At 45.2% G+C, this 18,656-nt stretch overlaps 1 protein-coding gene across 1 annotated transcript in view; it reads right to left on the minus strand.

Annotated features, from left to right (window-relative positions):
- Positions 1-2,566: 2,566 nt before the first annotated feature.
- The window catches only part of LOC144797960 (vomeronasal type-2 receptor 1-like), a 50,492-nt gene continuing 34,402 nt past the window's right edge, over positions 2,567-18,656 (minus strand). The window contains exons 5-7 of the mRNA XM_078668765.1: positions 16,517-16,744; positions 4,325-4,448; positions 2,567-3,610 (exon numbers count right to left, since the gene is read on the minus strand). Of these exons, the coding sequence (XP_078524891.1) occupies positions 2,682-3,610; positions 4,325-4,448; positions 16,517-16,744 (1,281 nt within the window). The 3' untranslated portion in view covers positions 2,567-2,681. The remainder of the gene's footprint in view (positions 3,611-4,324; positions 4,449-16,516; positions 16,745-18,656) is intronic.

Below are 18,656 nucleotides of genomic sequence, written 5' to 3' on the forward strand. Positions count from 1 at the left end.
GCATTCCTCTGCCGTCAAGTCAGTGCCTTCCTTATTAGGTATTTTTATCAGTTGTATGATAGAACCATGAGTGGATAAACCAAGTATGCCTCTACCACGCAACCTAAACAACAAATGAGTATTAACCATGCATTCCTTTACCACGCATGCCTTTACCATGTAGTTTTGTGGTAAAGGCATGAATGGATTAAGGGGTATGCGTGGCTAAGATCATGAACTCTCTCCCCCGCCCTAAGATACAAACTCCCCCCACCCCTCTCCCTGCCCTGAGGTCCAAATACCTCTACCCCCTCCCAACCCCCACGATGTCCCTTAAACACTACCTCAACCCACTCTCAGCCCTTGCGCTGTCCATACAACTACCACAACCCCTTCCACTGCCCTTAGACAAACACCTATTTTAAAAAAACTACCACAACCTTCCCAGCCCTAAAAACTACCCGCCCTCCCCTAAGCCCTAAATACTACCCCGGCTACCCATTCCACTCCCTCTACTCTGAGGCCTAAAACCCTGTCCTTTAACCTGACCCCGCCCAGCCCTGACCTAGCCCTAAAAACGACCCCGCCCTCCCCTAAGTCATAAAAATAACCCTGACTACCCATTCCCTTCCCTCTGCCCTGAGGCCTAATACCCTAAACCCTAATTTAAAAAACTACCCTGACCCACAACCCTAAAAACTACCCGACCCCCCCCCCAGTATTGAAAACTACCCCAGAGGCCTCCAGCCCTGAAAACTACCCCACCCCAGCCCTGAAGACTAGCCCCAAAACTACCCAGCCCTGAAAATGTCCCCTGACCCCCCCAGCCCTGAAAACTACCCCTGATCCTCCCAACCTCCCAACACTAGGCCCGAACCCCCGGCCCTTCAAAACTATCTCCAACTACCAGCCCTGCGAACTACCTCCACCCACCCCAACTATGAAAACTACCCCGACCCACCCCCAGCCCTGAAAACTACCCCGACCCACCCGTAGCGCACTAAACAATGTCGACTCACCCAGCCCACACAATTACCCCTGACCCACCCCCAGATCACAAAACAACACCCAGCCCACAGAACAACCCCTAACCCACCCCTGCCCAAAAAACTGACAAGGCCCAGAAAACTATTCAGACTTTCCCACCGAGAAAACTATCCCTGACCCACCCCGAGCCCACAAAACAATCCCCGTCCCAAGCCCACAAAACAACTCATGCCATACCGCCCCGCCAATCAACAAAGCAAACCAGACCCACCCCAGCTCATGAAACTACCCCGACCCCCAGCCTACTAAAACTACCACAAAACATCCCCCAACCCACCCCCAGCCCAGAACTACACCCAGCCCCACTTACCTCACCGCTTCACGCGAGGTCTTCCTGCTTCCGTCCACAGCACCCAGCAGCTGGACCACGCATTTCCTTAACCACAGATATTCGTGGTTAGGGCATATGCATGGTTAAGCAAGTGTGGTTTAGTTTGCAGGGTCGGAACACTTGTGGTTTAGACCACAGTGTTCTGACTGTTTACCTTTTTATCATATATATGTATCATAATTCTCCAGCTCATTGGTCTTATTGCACAAAACCTTATTGCATTTAGATTTCTTTTCTCATGAAAACTTAAGAAAAATGTTAGTGCAAGACAAATAGGTGTATAATCCTATTGTGTGCATGTAAAATTACATCTATATATATCATTTGATGTCCCACAATTTACCCTTACCTACTCATGTAGCCAACAACATTGCAGAATCTAATATGGTAGATTACATCTTTAACATTTACATTATTTTCAGCAGTCAAATTAATAGCTCAGTCCTGGTTGATTTCTTGATAATAAATCTCAGTCTCAGATGACAGCTTTCCAAGTGCCTTATCCTGGGCGTAGTTCGGGGTTTTTCGCTAAGTGGAACTCCGCAAAGTGAGAATAATGCTCAGCAGAGTTCAGCAAGTGGCGGAGTGCAGAGCGAACTGACATTCGCGCTGATCTTCCTGCCACTCAGGTAGTAATTCTACCAGACAACTTACCGTTTGAAAGCTCAAAAAAAACTCCGCTATACTACGCGGAGCAGAGATTTCCGCACTCGGCGTGCTCTGCGGAGTGCAGAAAACTCAGCAAACTCTGTGAACGGAGCAGAGTTCACCACCCAGGCCTATAAAATATGCGCCATGGTGTGAAAAGCTTCATAGAAAGATTATGCCCATTGGTTGTGAAAAGCTTCATAGAATCATTGTGCTCAGTTAGAACACTTGAAACCGCAAGGCAACAATATGCCAATGTATTGAAAGGCAGTTTAAGGGCACAGAGATTTAAACTTTTTTTAATATGTATGTTCAGCAGTACAGGAGACAATAATCTAGGTAAGATTTCTTCCCTGACAAACAATCAGTTGAATTAAACTATCAAGGACTATGTGATCATTAGTGTATGAAGAAGTGGGCATCATTTGGTTCACGTCCTTTCCAATGATGCATACAGCTCAAAGCATTATGCTGCTCTTTGCCCTCATGCACCACAAAACAGCACATTATTCCATTTAAAATATTTCTGTATACAATATAAATTCTGAAGGAAAGGGGTATTACGATTAAAGTTATTTGAATTAGTATGAAATATCATGACCATTTCAGGGAGTGTAAGATCCTTGTTGGGCTGGCATAAAGTCACAGTCAGAACTTAGTCCAGATATACCTTGCTTCAGAAAGTCTTCATTTTGTTGGTTGTGTTCTTTCCTTTTCCTAAAAGGTTTTCTTTAGTGTTGAGATCAGGTCTGAGCAATATGATGTAACACTTAGGAAGAAATATACAAACGAGCAATCCGGCACTAGAAGAAGTGATCGCAAAGACCTCCACTGCTACTGTGTACTTTCCTTGGGTACTTAGGTATCCTGGGACAAATGACAGCCAAACACTGAGGAAGACTAGCATGCTGAAGGTGATCCACTTGGCCTCGTTGAAACTGTCAGGCAACTTCCGTGCTAAGAAGGCTACTAGGAAGCTGGCACAAGCCAACAGACCAATGTATCCTAACATGCACCATAAGGCAGTCTCTGAACATTCATTGCACCGAAAGACAATGGTGCCAATCTTAAGCTTCATGTTCTTTTCTGCAAATGGAGGGCAACGCAGAATCCAGATGACACAGATGAGGATTTGACCAAGTGTACAATGTGAGACAGTGATCACAGGAACCCGGGGGCCCAACCATCTTCTCAGATTACTGCCAGGCTTAGTGACATTGAAGGCAATAACCACCATAAGAGTTTTAGCCAACACACAAGAAACACAGACGGCAAAAATGATCCCAAAAGCAACCTGGCGGAGAAGGCATGCTATTGGCTGAGGCTCCCCAATAAAGAGCAAGGAGAAAAGAAAACTCAGCACAAGTGCACCCAGGAGAAGGTAGGTGAGCTCCCTGTTATTTGCTTTGACTATGGGAGTTTCTCTGAATTTGATGAAGATGCATAAAATAGCACACGTGGAGAAGGCAGTCAATGTGACAACCACAGCCAGAGTTATGCCCAAGGGCTCCTGATAGGACAGGAATTCTATCTTCTTCGGGATGCATGCTGTTCTCTTGTCATTCGACCATTGTTCAATTGGGCACAGCCAACATGTAGTAGAATCTAGAACATAAATCAAGTGTAATGAATGAATTAATTACAACTGTTGAATAAAGAATGAGAAATGTTAATGTTAATGTTAGATGGTATTCATGTGTGGAGTGACTAAAATATGATCAGATGTATTGAGGACTTACTAATCTGATGATAACTGGCAATCTAACAAATACCTCATGGGAAGAACCAGGTGCAGCTCTCAAGCGAGCTGTGCCATAAGGGCTGAAGGCAAAAGACACACAATTGATGTACGGAATGCAGAACAAATCAAAATATTCACCCCCAGTCAAGAGATCTGAGTAAAATCCATCATATTTTGCTCACCATGGCACCCCACTTTAGACCTGGCCATATGCAAATCTGTCTTGACCCTGTGCATCATGGGAACAGTCCAACCCAAACTGCCAAGCCAAGTCCTCCATGGACCGGAAACAAGGGCTAAAGGGGCACCTCAAATATGAGGCCCAAAGAGATTCCAGCTATCAGTTGTTTCGCTGGCGTGCACAGTAGGTACACAAACAGGAAAGACATGCGGTCTCTTCTGTGGCCTGTTTGCAAATTATTTTCATTTAACATAGTTACCATAATGAGGCATTCTATGACAAAGTGACGTGCTAAGTTATTAAAAGCAGAGACATATAAATTGTCTCCATGTATATGGAGAACCTTGGAGCAGACAAAGACAATCCACACAAGTACTTTCTGGTTTCTCCTATTTACCTGTTTCATTAGAAATCTCTCCTTCAGCACAGGGGACGCAGTCAAAGCAGCAGACTGGGCGTCCTTTCTGGAGAGCTTTCCTGTAGCCAGCTGAGCAGCTATTGCTGCAGACAGAAACCGGGACCTTGAGTATAGTTTCAAATGGAAAGAATACCATTTTTAATTCATTATATTGGAACAAAGACTCACTTTGTCACCACAATCTCCAAGGATTACAGACAAACACAATATTGACTATGCATTTGTTACTGCAAAACACAAAGTTACTGCATTACTGTTGTCATATTTTTTGGGAGTTGTAATCAATAAGAGTTTGTATTGGGGAATCTATGAACTGTATAAGTAGTAGTGCTTGTAACTGCCTTTGTTCAAATTTCATCATCCCTGTGGAGTTCCACAAATTAGCTAAACCATGCCTTTCTAGGACCTTTAAGATAAGTGTTTTATTTGTTTCCTAAAAGCTTATATTTCATAGCGATTCATGTTTTCTGGATTGGTGTTGGCATATTCTACATACTAATACATTTCAACTTTTCCATTGTTGTTAGACCTACCAGCCTTAGGGTGGTCTTCCCCCAATCCTTTTGCCTTCACCCCTCATGTTTTTCTGGGTTTGTTTTTGCTGGCTTTAGGACTGTGTGCACTGCTAATTAGTGCTACAATGCCTGTGCTTACCCCCTAAAACATGGTAACATTGGTTTATAACTGATTGGCATATTAATGCTGGACTTGACCCTGTCTGCAGGGTCATCCCAAACTTATTGTCCTCATCTTCCTATTTTACTGGAACCATTTTTTTGGCTTTAGGATTCTGTGCAACCTTTCACTGCTAAGAAGTGCCAAAGAGCTGGTACTCTCTACTTTAAACATGGTAATATTGGCTTATGCGCAATTGGCATATTTAATATTCTTGCAAGTCCCTTGTAAAGTGGTACTACATGTACCAAGGGCCTGTAAATTAAATGCTATTAGTGGGCTTTCAGCGCCTATTGTGCCACGTAACTTGAGGCACCAGGGGACTCTGTAGGGCTCCCTGAGTTCCCTTACCACCACAGTTTCCATGGTGAAATCACTGGCATGAAAACTATGACAGTGAGGAACTCATAATATGCTTAGCAGTGCAGCAGCTGCACCACCATATTATGACCTCTGACCACTGCACCACCGCTGAGGGATCACGGATACCTGACGGTTGCAGTAGTCCAATGGTGGACCTACTGCCAAAATCACAATATGGCAGTCGGGCCAATGGCGCACACCACCACCGCTGTGCCACCCCAGGTTTGGCAGTCCACAGACTGCCAAACTCAGAATCAGCCCCTTAGCTTCCAGGATTGAAAATTGTTATCCCATATTGTGGACCCATTGTTTATTATTCACCAGTTCATACAAAACTGTTCTATGGAGGGCACAATATAGGAGGTGGTCTATTTATCACTGGTCAACTTGCATAAAGTGAGAAGGTATTTGACTAAGTTTGAAGCTCATATCAATAAATAATGGCACATTGCAGGCACATGCCTTGAGGTTGCATCTACCTTTCCTTATTAATATAGCACCTACGTGGGGGATTTTGACTGCCAGTTCTATTGACAATAATTGTGCAACACTTGATATAAGGTAAGAGATCAATAGCTGATTATGAGCATAAGAAAATCACAGTATAATGAAAGCAGTTTGTTGAGAAGATCAGCAAAATAATATCATATGGATATTGTTGGCCTCTGTATTCACATTCAATAGTTAATTACAGTTTTTACCGTGTCTTAAATGCTGCAAATCTAGCAACCCAGGACGATGGAACATTCAGTCTTTTGCTTCACATCCATGGAGGACAAATCTTGATTGAAACAATGAGTAGAAAAGCTTCTGGCCCAAATGAAAAATGGGAACTGTGAGCCCACCAAATCCAGACAATGGAATCTTAAATAAAGCTTGGAAACATTTCTTTCAGCATGTAGTGTACTGATGAGGGCTAGATGATACCAGGAAAGGTCAGGAGGCAAGAGTCTACAATGGTGAAACAAAGGTAGGCAGAGGTAGGGATGGCACTCACTATTCAGTTTGCCTGCACTTACAGATTGATCTTAAGAAGCCCGTGTTTAGTGTCTGGTGAAGGGTGGAGTCAGCTTCTTGATGCTCTGAGTCACAATTTCTGGACTCTGTGAACTAGCCTGAATCTTCCATGGAGGCATGTTCAGAAGCAGCGAAGTTAAGCAGGATTTCAGAAGTGAATGATGTTTATGCTTAGCCATGAGGGAATGGATGGGATTGAGCTCCACATTCTGAAAAGCACATTGCAGAGTCCACATAGATCAATGTTGATGTAACTCTTTCAAGTACTGGAGAGTGGAACAGCTTACATATTCAGCCTTTAGCAGTTGGGTACCAGCCTGCTTCTTTTACCAATCAGTGCATTGTTAACATTTTAATAACTAACTGTGCAGCTGGGCCTAGCTTTTATTTTTTGGGAGGGAGCAAACTCTAGGAAGACATTCTGGCAAGATTTCTTGTTTATCATTGACAGATCAGGGTCAGAAGTATAATTTGGCCTGTTTTTGTCATTCCTGTGGTCTGCCACCCTCTGTCTTACACACACCATATGAGCACAGCAATGTCTGCAATCAGCTATTTACAGTGGCGTCTCCTACGCTATGGCAGAGGAGCATCGCACTACTGCTTTCTCGCAGTGCAAGAAGCAAAAACATAAAATGTTTATAACTTTTAGGTATTACCATTTATGTTTCCTTTGTGGGTGGCCGGGGCTGTTCTGCTAACAGAGTAGGACAGGAGTGGTTTGCCCACTCCTAAGTGCGCAATGACTGTTTGGTCGGCCCTCCCGAGTCGCCCAAGCCAGTCATGCACACTTTTCCCTTATCCATGTAGGTTGCATTACAGCCTGCATGGAGAACATGCCCACACCTCCAGCCCCTGGCTGAGTGCCGTGTCATGACACTCAGACCAATCACAACGCTGCATTGCAGCATTGTAATTGGCTTAGGGTAGGGAGCCCGGCTGCCTGCTTTCTGTCCCTGTCTGAGTCGGAGACAGGAGAGGAGGAGCAGAGAAGACGTGGTAATCGGCCTCAAGGTAAGTTTGAAAAAAATATGTTTTATTATGCTCCCCCCACAACTCCTTGCCCCGCGCCGTACCACCCGCCCACCCGCAAGCCATGCCAGTTGCAACTTACTATTTATCATGCTAGCAATACGTTTACAGAATGTGGCCAAAACCAGTGTCTCATTCTTTTTCTTTGAAAATTATCTTTATTTAAATGTTGAACATCAGTAAATACCAGTTTAGGGCACAAACCCACATGCAAATTAAATCAAAACAACAGAGGAGGTGAAAATACACATGTAACTGTTTGAAAGGGACAAGTACATGACAACAAGAGGCAGGGTCATGACGAATGGAATACAGTATGAATTGAGCTGACATCACAGTGTACATTAATAGTCAAAATCGAGGTATGGGACCTGGTGCATCCCCTGAGGGGTGCAACCTGCAGTGCTTGAGTCAACCTCCCCAGACATTGAAGAACTTGCAAGGGCACCCCCAACTATTGTTCGTGACATTCTCAGCAGCTATGTATAGATTCATCCCACGTCTTACATTCATTGATAGTAATGACCCTGTGCACCCTAGTGGCGCATATCATCTCGTTTAGCCACCACCAGCCTCAAATTTCAGAAGAAGAGTTACAGCCTAGGAACATCTACATCACCCGGTACACCCAATAATATGTATTTAGGATCAAGAGGGATGTCTGTTTTCAGCACTTAGCTGAGGTCCCAGACCACCTGTTGCGAGTATGTCCGAATAGCTGGGCAGCCCCATATCGTGTGTATGAATCGATCTCTAACATCCCCACTGTGCAGACAGCCTGGGGAGGCCAAAATCGGATCGGGTGTAGTCATGACTTAATGTAAACATTACTTGGGTGCATCAGTGCCTCCTCTGAGTCGATGGCCTCCAGCTCCCCCACGTCCACCTCCCACCTTGCCCTCACCTAGTCAGTGAGAGAGATAGTCTTCTGTTCTAGGTCTTCAGGTAACAACCTGTCTTCTAGCCAGGCATAGTCAGGTATGTCCAAGTCTCCAATCTCTCCACATGCCAGGCATGCCTCAGCTGAGCATACTTTAGATACTGGTTCTGGTGCATGGAATACTCCCTCTGTTGGGATGAAAAGGGCATCAAAATGCCCTCTCCAAGAAGATCTCCTATCCGGGAGATTTCTAGCAGGTCCCATGCTGTGCAGCCTGTGAGTTTTCCCATCTCACTCCGCCATGCACCTTCCCAGACCGGTGTAACCCGCGTTATCTTTCCTCCCCAGCCTATGTGTCTAGTAGCTTTCTGCCAAGCGTTCAATGGCACTTGAAGAAGCTGTTGAATTCCCTACCCTCCATAGAGATAGTGCAGACAGGACAGACTGGCAAACTAATCTAGCTCCAGTCTGTATTTGGACTGATCCTGCAGTGTAAACACCTGATCATTTATGGCTACCATATGGGCAGCCTACTCTTAGGCCCATATGTAAGGGAGAGTGATCCCACCATTGTAAGGGTTATGCTGGAGGGTTGCGAGTGCTATTCTTGGGTGACCTCTACACCACAGGTCCTCAAGTCACCCTTCAACTTGAAAAAAGAAGCCTCCGTGATTGGGTAGTAAGTATTCTGCAGGGCGTATAATAACTTAGCTTAGGGAGTGTAATCATTTTAAAAACAGCCGCCCTCCCCAGCAAGGTAAGAGGTAGCATGACCAACCCGCTGGATGTCCTGTATCACCCTACCCAGATATTGAGTCAGATACATCTCGCTGTGAGCAGTGACATAAATGCTCAGGCACTGGAAGCCTTTGTTTGTCACCTGGAGTGTCCGGAGAAGATCAGTTGGGTTCAAGCCATAGGAGTGACAGAGAACCAATTTATCCCAGTTGATATGATAGCCAGGATAAGCCCCATAGGTCTTGAACAACTGTAGAATATCCAGAATCGTGATTGTCCACTTGGTGACATGAAGGAGTATGTCATCTGCGTATAATTAGACTTTTTTTTACATCTCAGTCAGTTCCAGAATTTTGAACCCATGATTGTCAGGACAGGCACAGACCATTGCAGCCCAAGGCTCTATGGGGAGGGCAAATAGCAAAGGGGACAGTGGGCATCCCTGTCAGGTGCCCCACCCAATCGAGAAGGCAGACAATAGGGTGCTATTCATCCTCACCATTGCAGTGGAGGCCTGGTAGAGCAGGGAGACCCACCATCTTTAGGGCCAAAGCCGAATTCATGCAGAGTCTGATGAAGGAAAGGTCAGTGGATTGTGTTGAACACCTTTTAAGCATCCAATGCTAACAATAAACAGAGTTCCTTCCTATTGCGAAACTCTGCCATCCAGTTGTGTAAATGATGGAGGCTAAGTCTGGTGGGTCTGCCAGGCATGAACCCCGATTGATCTTTGTGGATGAGTGGGACTATCAACTTTAAAATTCTTGTGGCCAGAATCATGGCCAACACCTTCATTTTGATGTTTAATAAAGCGATAGGGCAGTAGGAATTCAGCCAGCAGGTCCTTCTGTCCCGGCACCTTCCCTGGTGTGAGTCGCGCAATTGCCGCCTAAATCTCCAGAAACGTAAGATCATCCTCCAGCACCAGCCAATTATCAACTGGTATCACTGACATGTCAATCGTATCCAAATAGTCTGTTATTCACGGATTGCCGGCCATCAGTCGAGCCCTGTAAAGCAAGGCATAGAACTGTGCAAAGGCCTCTGCAATTACCATATCTGTCAAGTGGGGAGCCCCTGTCTCGTCAGTAATACACTGCTCCTATATTTCCTTCTCCTCCCATTTACTGATCCAGGCAAGCAACTTTCCCACCTTGTCACCTGAATCATAAAGACTGTATTGCATGGCTAATAGCTGTTTCCTAAGCTCCCCCTGTACCAGGTCCTGATATTCCCTCTGGAGCACCTCCACGGCGCAGAAGATCTGTGGGTCTGTCCAGGCTCCAGGAGAGTCCTCAAGGTCTTTGCGCTGATGCTCGATCCCCTCTACCTACGCATTTGCTTTATGATTCTTTTCTGCCAAGACATTCTGTGCTCTATCCCTCATGACTGTCCTATAGGCCTCCCAGAGCACTACTGTTGTCTCTTCAGTCCCCTTGTTTTCTGCAAAATAGAGTTGATCTGCAGTTCCCAGGCAACCTCTGCATTTCTGAGTTCCCACATGTTAAGTTTCTATCCCACACCTCGTGTGTCCTCATTAAATGTATCTCTTGGAGTAGGACTATATCTAATTTCTAATGGCCCGTGTCACCTTATCACCCAGTCCATTCATGTTTGAGGGCATTATGTGTGTTGTCAGGAAGCCCAACAGGTGCCATAAGGTGCAAATGTAGTTCCACCCAGACTACCTCCCGTCCTGGCTGGCAACATGGTGTATCCATACATTTCTCATTCCTCAACAAACAAATCAGAAACAACTAAGCATCCCATGAAAACCCCACTACTCCACTGTCTCTAGTGAGAGCAAAAACACATGTCAACTAGACAACTATTTGTGTGTGGGGCAAGAGAGGTCTGTCTTCCACCCACAAAACACCCACAACAACCCACTTGTACTCCAACTTCTGCGGATCGAACTTAGAGGCGAAACAGCACACCACCTTCCCCCCACAAGGAGGAAAAGAACAGAAAAGAGCAGTCCTAAGGTAATAGGTAAGTGAAGAAAAGGGTGACAGGGTGGCCACTGAAGTCAGACCCAGCTTACCATCTCTCTCCCCACCTCGGACTGCCCTCAGCAATGCCAAAGTGTCTGGCATCCCTGTACGGTTCAGTTACCAGGAAAGCAGTTTCAGCCAGTTTCGTAGAGTCCGCCATATCTCGCCACCACTGCCCATGCCAGCTACACAAGGCCAAGAGTCATGTTCAAGACCACTCTTTGGGCCAGGCAGGTCCCAATACAGAAGGCTCATACAAGCCAACTGTCATGAGCTAAGGGAGGGAGGGGTATGGGTGCTGTTCATTCCCAAGGTCCGGCGTATACTCCACCACTTCTAAGCCAATATCTACAGATGTAGCCAAAGTGACAGATGCCACAAGGGCTCTGGCTTCCTGTCTCCGGCTCTCCATGTCCAGAGTACCATCTTCTCGCACCCCCACCCGGCTGTCGATCTCCACCTGTGTCTGGCCTTTGGATGTTTAGGTCTACCGTTGAGGCATCTTCTCTGCAACCAGGCCTCCAGCGTCCTCCCCTTAAGCAGGGGGACAACCCTCCCCATGCGTCTACAACCAGTCCTACACATCCTCCGGGCTGGTGAAGAAATGTGATTGACCCTTGTGCAGCACCTTCAACTTTGTAGGGTAGAGCGTAGCATGTATGCCATCCCACGGCCTTCAGTTTCGGTTTGCCCCCCCACAAGTCTGTCCCTGCTGCTGGACATGTTGAGTGTAATCTTGGAAGATGCGAATTGTATGATTGTCAAACACTGGGTCTCCCTGCCGTTAAACTGTCTGCAGGATGGCATTCCTGTCACTATAACTAAGGAGTTTTGCAATTATAGTTTGAGGTAGTCCCCCCATGGGAGGGAGCGATGCCAGGGATTGATGCACGCTTTCCACCACAAAGACCTATGAAAGGGAGGCCTCAGAGATCTTTTCTCTGAGCAACCTCGCCAGGAATAGCTCAGGTGCATTGCCCTTAATCTTCATGAGGAATACCACGAAGCATAAATTGCATTTCCTTGCCTGATCTTCCGCATCCTCAGCACTCATTTCCAACTTTTGTGTCTGCGTCGTGAGGGCCGCTACCATGGCCCTTAGGGACGACAGTTCCTCCCACATTTGTACAACTTGTTGTTCTGTTGCTGTAGCTCTTTCTGCCACTTTACGGAGGTCCGCCCAGAGTAGGTTTACATCAAGGGAGACAGAGTGGATCTTAGCCTGGACGTTTATGCTAGAAGCTTCAATGGCCACTAAAATCTGTGCTTCGTTGGGGCACAGGCACGCCTTCAAGCTCCCTCCAGTCTCACCCGACTGACTTCCTGCAGACCCTCTGACAGTGAACTGGTCTATTTTAGTCTATTGGGCACCATGTGGTGCCCTGGCTCTGCTCATGTTCAATCTGAAATGGGTCACACCAGCAGCCTCACCCATAACAGCGGCCCCTGCAGAACAGATTGACAAGTTCCAGGAGGCCCCCTTTCCATAGTTTCTCACCTCCAGGTGGGCTCCCAACTCAGTTCAGATGTCCCCTCCTCACACGGGGTCTGCTGTGATGTCACCAGGTGAATGTAAAAACACACAACAAGGTGGAGGGAAGAGACTCCATCCATGGTCAGACTCCCCAGGACACTCCAGAGTAAGCTGAGATGTGGATTTTAGGGGGAGGATGAAAGCAGAAGATCACTTTTCTGCGGCCCCCACTTGCAAGGCAAGGCTTGCTGCCCCTTCAAGGCTGACCGTACCTCCCCACCAGCAATGGCACCAGAGCACCAGGCCCAACGCAGGCCAGTTTCGCTCAACGCACCAGGCAACGGGATAGGCCATCTCACTGATGCCACGATGCACCAGTCCTCAACCCCACCGGGTTTATGAGGCAACCCGGGCTGGACCACAAATTCTGCAGATTACAACGGTGGCGTGGCGAGGAGTCGTTAGCTGATGTAGTACCATGCTGGTATATTGAGATCTGCCCCAGGGGAGAACCAAGCCTCCTGCTTTCTTATGGTAGTCCAGAAAAGGGGGGATTGATGGATGCAGCAGCACCCAGACCAGTCTGCACAGGCACAAGGCATCTGACTTCTCAGGTGAGGCCTCCCTGGCTGGACCACAACTCTGCTGTCTTCTACTTGCAGTGTGTTGAGCTGCTGTCACTCAATACAAAGTAAAAGGTAGCTACAAGGGAATTCATTCAGTACTTTTCAGTTAATATATAACATCTTTTTGGTTCATTAAAAAATTGAACCCTGTGTATCCATAGGATTACTTAGGCTACTAGTCAAAGTATTTCTTTACGGAACACACAACATTTAAATGTAGAAGAGAGAAGAGACACACAGCAGTAAAGGTTATATTATAAATCAATTGTATTGGCATAAATCACAACATAAATTGATGGGGACAAATAGTAGAACAAAACTAATAAAAGGTCATGAAAAGCGATATGTTAACATCCAATCGACAGTCCATCACATTGACATCAGCTCCATAGAATAATAGGGAAAACAGAATCATAAATGAAACTTGATATCCTTCTGTGTACAAAATGGCTGTGGAGTTGATGCTTTATGTCGACGTTTCGGTCTTGTAAGCTGACGTCTGTAAGACCATCATCAGGACTAAGTTTTCATCAGATAAAAACCCCTTGGGTATATACAGAATATGAAGCCAATCTTGAAATGGGCACCTTGTGAAGAAGATTCTCCAGAAGGGTCTGGTTGGGTTCCTCTATTCAATCGAGGCTTATAGGATGGCAGTATAGATGAGTATATTTTGTATGCCAAAAAGGCGGTAGTGGATGAAATCCTTCGAGATAGTCTTGTAGGGAAAGGCGCTCCGGTATCACTCGGTTGAGCCGTCTCTGATACATATCTGATGAAAACTTAGTCCTGATGATGGTCTTACAGACGTCAGCTTACAAGACCGAAACGTCGACATAAAGCATCAACTCCACAGCCATTTTGTACACAGAAGGATATCAAGTTTCATTTATGATTCTGTTTTCCCTATTATTCTATAGAGCTGATGTCAATGTGATGGACTGTCAATTGGATGTTAACATATCGCTTTTCATGACCTTTTATTAGTTTTGTTCTACTATTTGTCCCCATCAATTTATGTTGTGATTTATGCCAATACAATTGATTTATAATATAACCTTTACTGCTGTGTGTCTCTTCTCTCTTCTACATTTAAATGTTGTTTGTTCCGTAAAGAAATACTTTGACTAGTAGCCTAAGTAATCCTATGGATACACAGGGTTCAATTTTTTAATGAACCAAAAAGATGTTATATATTAACTGAAAAGTACTGAATGAATTCCCTTGTAGCTACCTTTTACTTTGACAATTGACTGCCCGAGCCTACAAGGGTTGATTGGGTTTCCCCACGTCTTTGATATTGTCACTCAATACAGGCCCTCATCTGGGGAAAGAGGCTGGCCGGGTAGCAAACATGCCACCCACAGGCATATGCAGCCCATAAGAGGTATGTGGTGCAGCCCGCTTTCAGGCCCAAAGACGAGCCTGCTGCCCTGTGAGGAACCAGACCTCCTTTGACTCAGGATAGGCCTCCTGGGCTCCAACTTTGGTGTCCCCTGGTGTGGCGCATCCAGCATTTCAAGGGCGATGTGATCCCCCACCAGCAGAGAGAGGTCATGCCCCGGGGGTACTGCACCACTTGCAGGTGTGCAGCCATCAGAGGAGGCCAGTGGCACTGGCAGCACTCAGGCCCAGGGGCGGAACCACTGCGCTGAAGAGCAAGGCCTCCCAAATGTCACCAGCTGTCCTCAGGGACGCCGCTGTATAATCCTGCTTCCCCACGCAGGATTTGGAATTTTAAGGTTCTTCCACCCTCTTGGTGCAAACTGCTAATTAGCACCAAGCGCACGGGGCTCACAGGTGCTTTGGGATGGGAGGATGCACAGGATCTTGTCGACGGGCAAGGGGCTCTGGCTCTACACTACTGGGCGGCCATCTTGCGGGCTATGCCCCCCTCCATTTTCTCATTCTTAAGCATTTCAATTTTTGTGATCATTAATGTGCCCACAATACCTGAACAAAACTCCTTAAAAAAATAGGTTTTGCTACTGCACCCCAGGATTATATACAATCTGCCACCTATCAGGATGATGGATGTGAGTTTTAAGTAAATACCCCATTGAGATTAGGGTGTGATGATCCAAGCTGTCACACAAGTTATCCCTCAACAACACCACATTTGCATTTTTGGCAGGACTATTAGATTAACCAATAAAAGTGACTCAACAGTGAAAAAGAAAGGTAAACGTCTGAGGACAATGGGCAAAATGGAGACGTGGGCCGCTGCAACAATGAGCTTTGAACGTTGTTATTCATTCAGAGTAAACAAAGAGGAAACAGCCGAAATATTCAGCTGTAAATAAATCAAGGGCGCTGTGGTGAGTGCTCCTCCGGTCCAAGGCTTTCTCTGAGCTGAAGTTATGCTGTCATAAACCTAGCGGTTCCCATCTTTCTTCTGGGGTGGGGATAGTAGGAGGCGTCAGTCAGTAGTTGGTATTACTCCCTTTTGTCAAACCGTAAATTACCCCCTCTCTACATAATTCCTTTTAAACACCTTCTGAAAGGGTAAAGGGATGCATTGTGCACAGTGCAAAGCTCGTACTTAAACCAGGAGACGACCCACCGGCACTTCGGATTTCACTTTTACTATTATTTTCAGCTCATGACCAATAACTTCTTGCATTCTAAGCAGACCTAGCCCCCAGCTAGCCACTCAATGAGTAGTCTTGATGCCTTCAATATACAGGGAACACATGCAGGGGTGTTGGAAAGGTAAATACATTCTGGGCCAGATCACACATACGAGAGGTTTTCATCATGTTCGGAGGGAGCAAAACCATAAATGTGGCACTAGTTAAATGAAAAACTCCTGGATTTGTTCCTATACTCTTCTGATGCAAATTGTGCATAATGCATTGTGTCCAATCTCCTTCACATTTGTGGTGGGAAATTGAAAACATAAATGCCACTAACTCATAATGCTCTTCCCCTGAACTCTGCTGTTGTGTGTATGTGTGTTTCCATTTAGTCACTTGCCATTCTCTTCTATGATCATTGTATTTTCATTGACCCAAATTAACCCTGCCGCTCCCATCGTTGCCATGCTCTTGCTTACCAGACACACCCTGATAAATCCAGGAAGAATTTAGAGTAATTGCTTACATTTGGTGTTATGTAAATACAGGCACTCATGTCTACCTAGGAGAAGAGAAGCTATCTGTGATCTAGTTCATTGCAGAGTTTTATGCATGCAAGTGGCTGACACATGCATACCTTATGACTACAATAGTCCCTGTGGCTTGACATCTCATTTCTTATGAACAACTGTGTTTGCAACATTTATTCCTCCCATAATCTATAATCATGACATAGATTAGAAAAAAGTCCATTCAAGTACCCATTGCCCACTATTTGCATTGTTGGTCATCACACCTGTGTTTCTTGTGTATTCCAGTGGAGTGCGGTTCCATAGAAGATGAGTCGCTGGCCCTTGGGTGCACGCCTGTTGAAGCTTCCCACCGTCACAACATGCGGATTCCCATCAGGCTGAAGATGCCAGTTCACAATGTCGTACACTGTGGGGGGGTCACCATGTTGGTCAAAGTACATTGCTCCATCCACTTGGCTCTTGAGGTGCACCCTTTTCAAGTAGTGTAGGAGCTGGAGGATGAGGGATTGAGGAGAAAGGAAAGGAGAAGTGTTAGGGATACTAAGGAGGTCAAGTTGTGCTTCAATACAGTATTCCATTTATTCTACTTAGCTTTATTCCCTGAACCTCCACTTTCAGTCTGCCTTACTTCACTTCACATTAATAGTTATCTGCTCATTTTCTTTCTGAATGTTTATTTTACTAAATCCTTTGCACTCTTTCTTTCATTTTTGCATATTTTCCTTGAAACATCATTGGACCCATTTTCTTGGGCCATCCTTTTTAATCCTCAATTACAAATTTACGCATTCTTCCGTAATTTTGTATTTAATGAGTGCTCTTGTGTGTTATAGTAAATGCACACTAAGAATTGGGCTTTTCTAGTTGACTCCAATGCATTGCTTTAATTATCCACGCATGTTTTTTATACACCCCTCCGTCCTATGCTTAGCTAATTCATCAATTTTATCTGTTCTTATACACTCTAATTTTTTCATTACTCCATGTCTGTCTCATCAAATAGTCTATCTATGTCTCTTCATAGTCTCTACAAAAATGCCCAACCCACCATCTGTCTCTCCATTGTACTGTTCAATAATCAATACAATTGTTCAGCAATAGAATCCACCACCTACCTTCTTATCAGTCATCCCATCCATTTTTCACCCTTTCAATCTCACTCACTTAATCTGCTCCATAATCCAATGAATATCAAGCTGTCACACAGTCAAACTACCCTGTCTCATTTTCCACTTACCTATCACATTGCCTAGACCAGGTTAGAAGAACATATCTCATTCTGTGAAGATCCCATATGTCATCATACAGCAGAGCCGATAAATATATATCTCATTGTTTATACATCCATCACTTAGTTTCGTGTCCACAAATATACTTCGCTGTTCACAAATATTTCTTCCTATTCAGACATCTGTTTCTGCATATTTCCACCTATCTAGCCATCTGACTTTTGCCCCTCTAGACACTGAGCTTGGCACTGGTAATTCTCCTATTCCCCACCACCTGCCTGTCTCATGAGGCCATTGTCCATACATCCGTCCATTTGCTACATTAGTTCCAACCTGCTTATCCATCTCTCCATACCATGTCAAGCTTAACTTACTGAGCTTTCAACTACCCATCCCATATCTATAATACCATAAGTATAACTCATATTATTGTCTACCATTTTATCTATTCACCATTAAGCCACAATTTCCACTCAAACAGCTACCCTCTTGTTTCATTGACCACTGTCCATTCAACTTCCCACCCGCAAGTCCCACTGTTCACCAATATTTCCCAAAATTGCAATGGGAATATTGGAAGCAAACAAGTCATCATACATTAAGAGGATCATAAATATGTATTAACTAAAATGTTCCTCCCAAAGAGTGGCACCAGCGTCTATTATGAACATTCACCACCAGCAACTGCTATTCCTTACCGCCAACTTAAGAACCACCCCACAATATTTCACATTCCATAGTCTGTGGTCTAGCCCTATACCACAGAGCACTTTCCTCCCTTCTTGAGGCAACATGCTGATTTGGGCAATTTAGTTGGAATGTTAATTCTCTATTTGCAATGGAAAAGTGAAGAAACACAGACATTTAGAACTGATTCGTTCTTGAATCCCAATGAGACACAACTTTCTGAGCTCCACAGCATCAAGGGTGTGTCATTGACTGTTTCGGCTCAACAATTCATACTTCTGACAAATTGTGTTTTGCTGTACTTCTGCTTTCATTCTGAACAGACCTGTGACCTCATGTTGCATTATGTCATTACTGTGGTTTACGTCTTGCTTCATAGTGAGCAATTATCTACATATAGTTTCTCCCTATCTCTACTCTGTTGACTTTCACAGCTCTTGTTTGCAGGCCTGACTGGATGATGTACCCGTAGCTGTTTCACAGAGTT

The sequence above is a fragment of the Lissotriton helveticus genome, chromosome 12, assembly GCF_964261635.1.
Source record: "Lissotriton helveticus chromosome 12, aLisHel1.1, whole genome shotgun sequence".
NCBI lineage: Eukaryota > Metazoa > Chordata > Amphibia > Caudata > Salamandridae > Lissotriton > Lissotriton helveticus.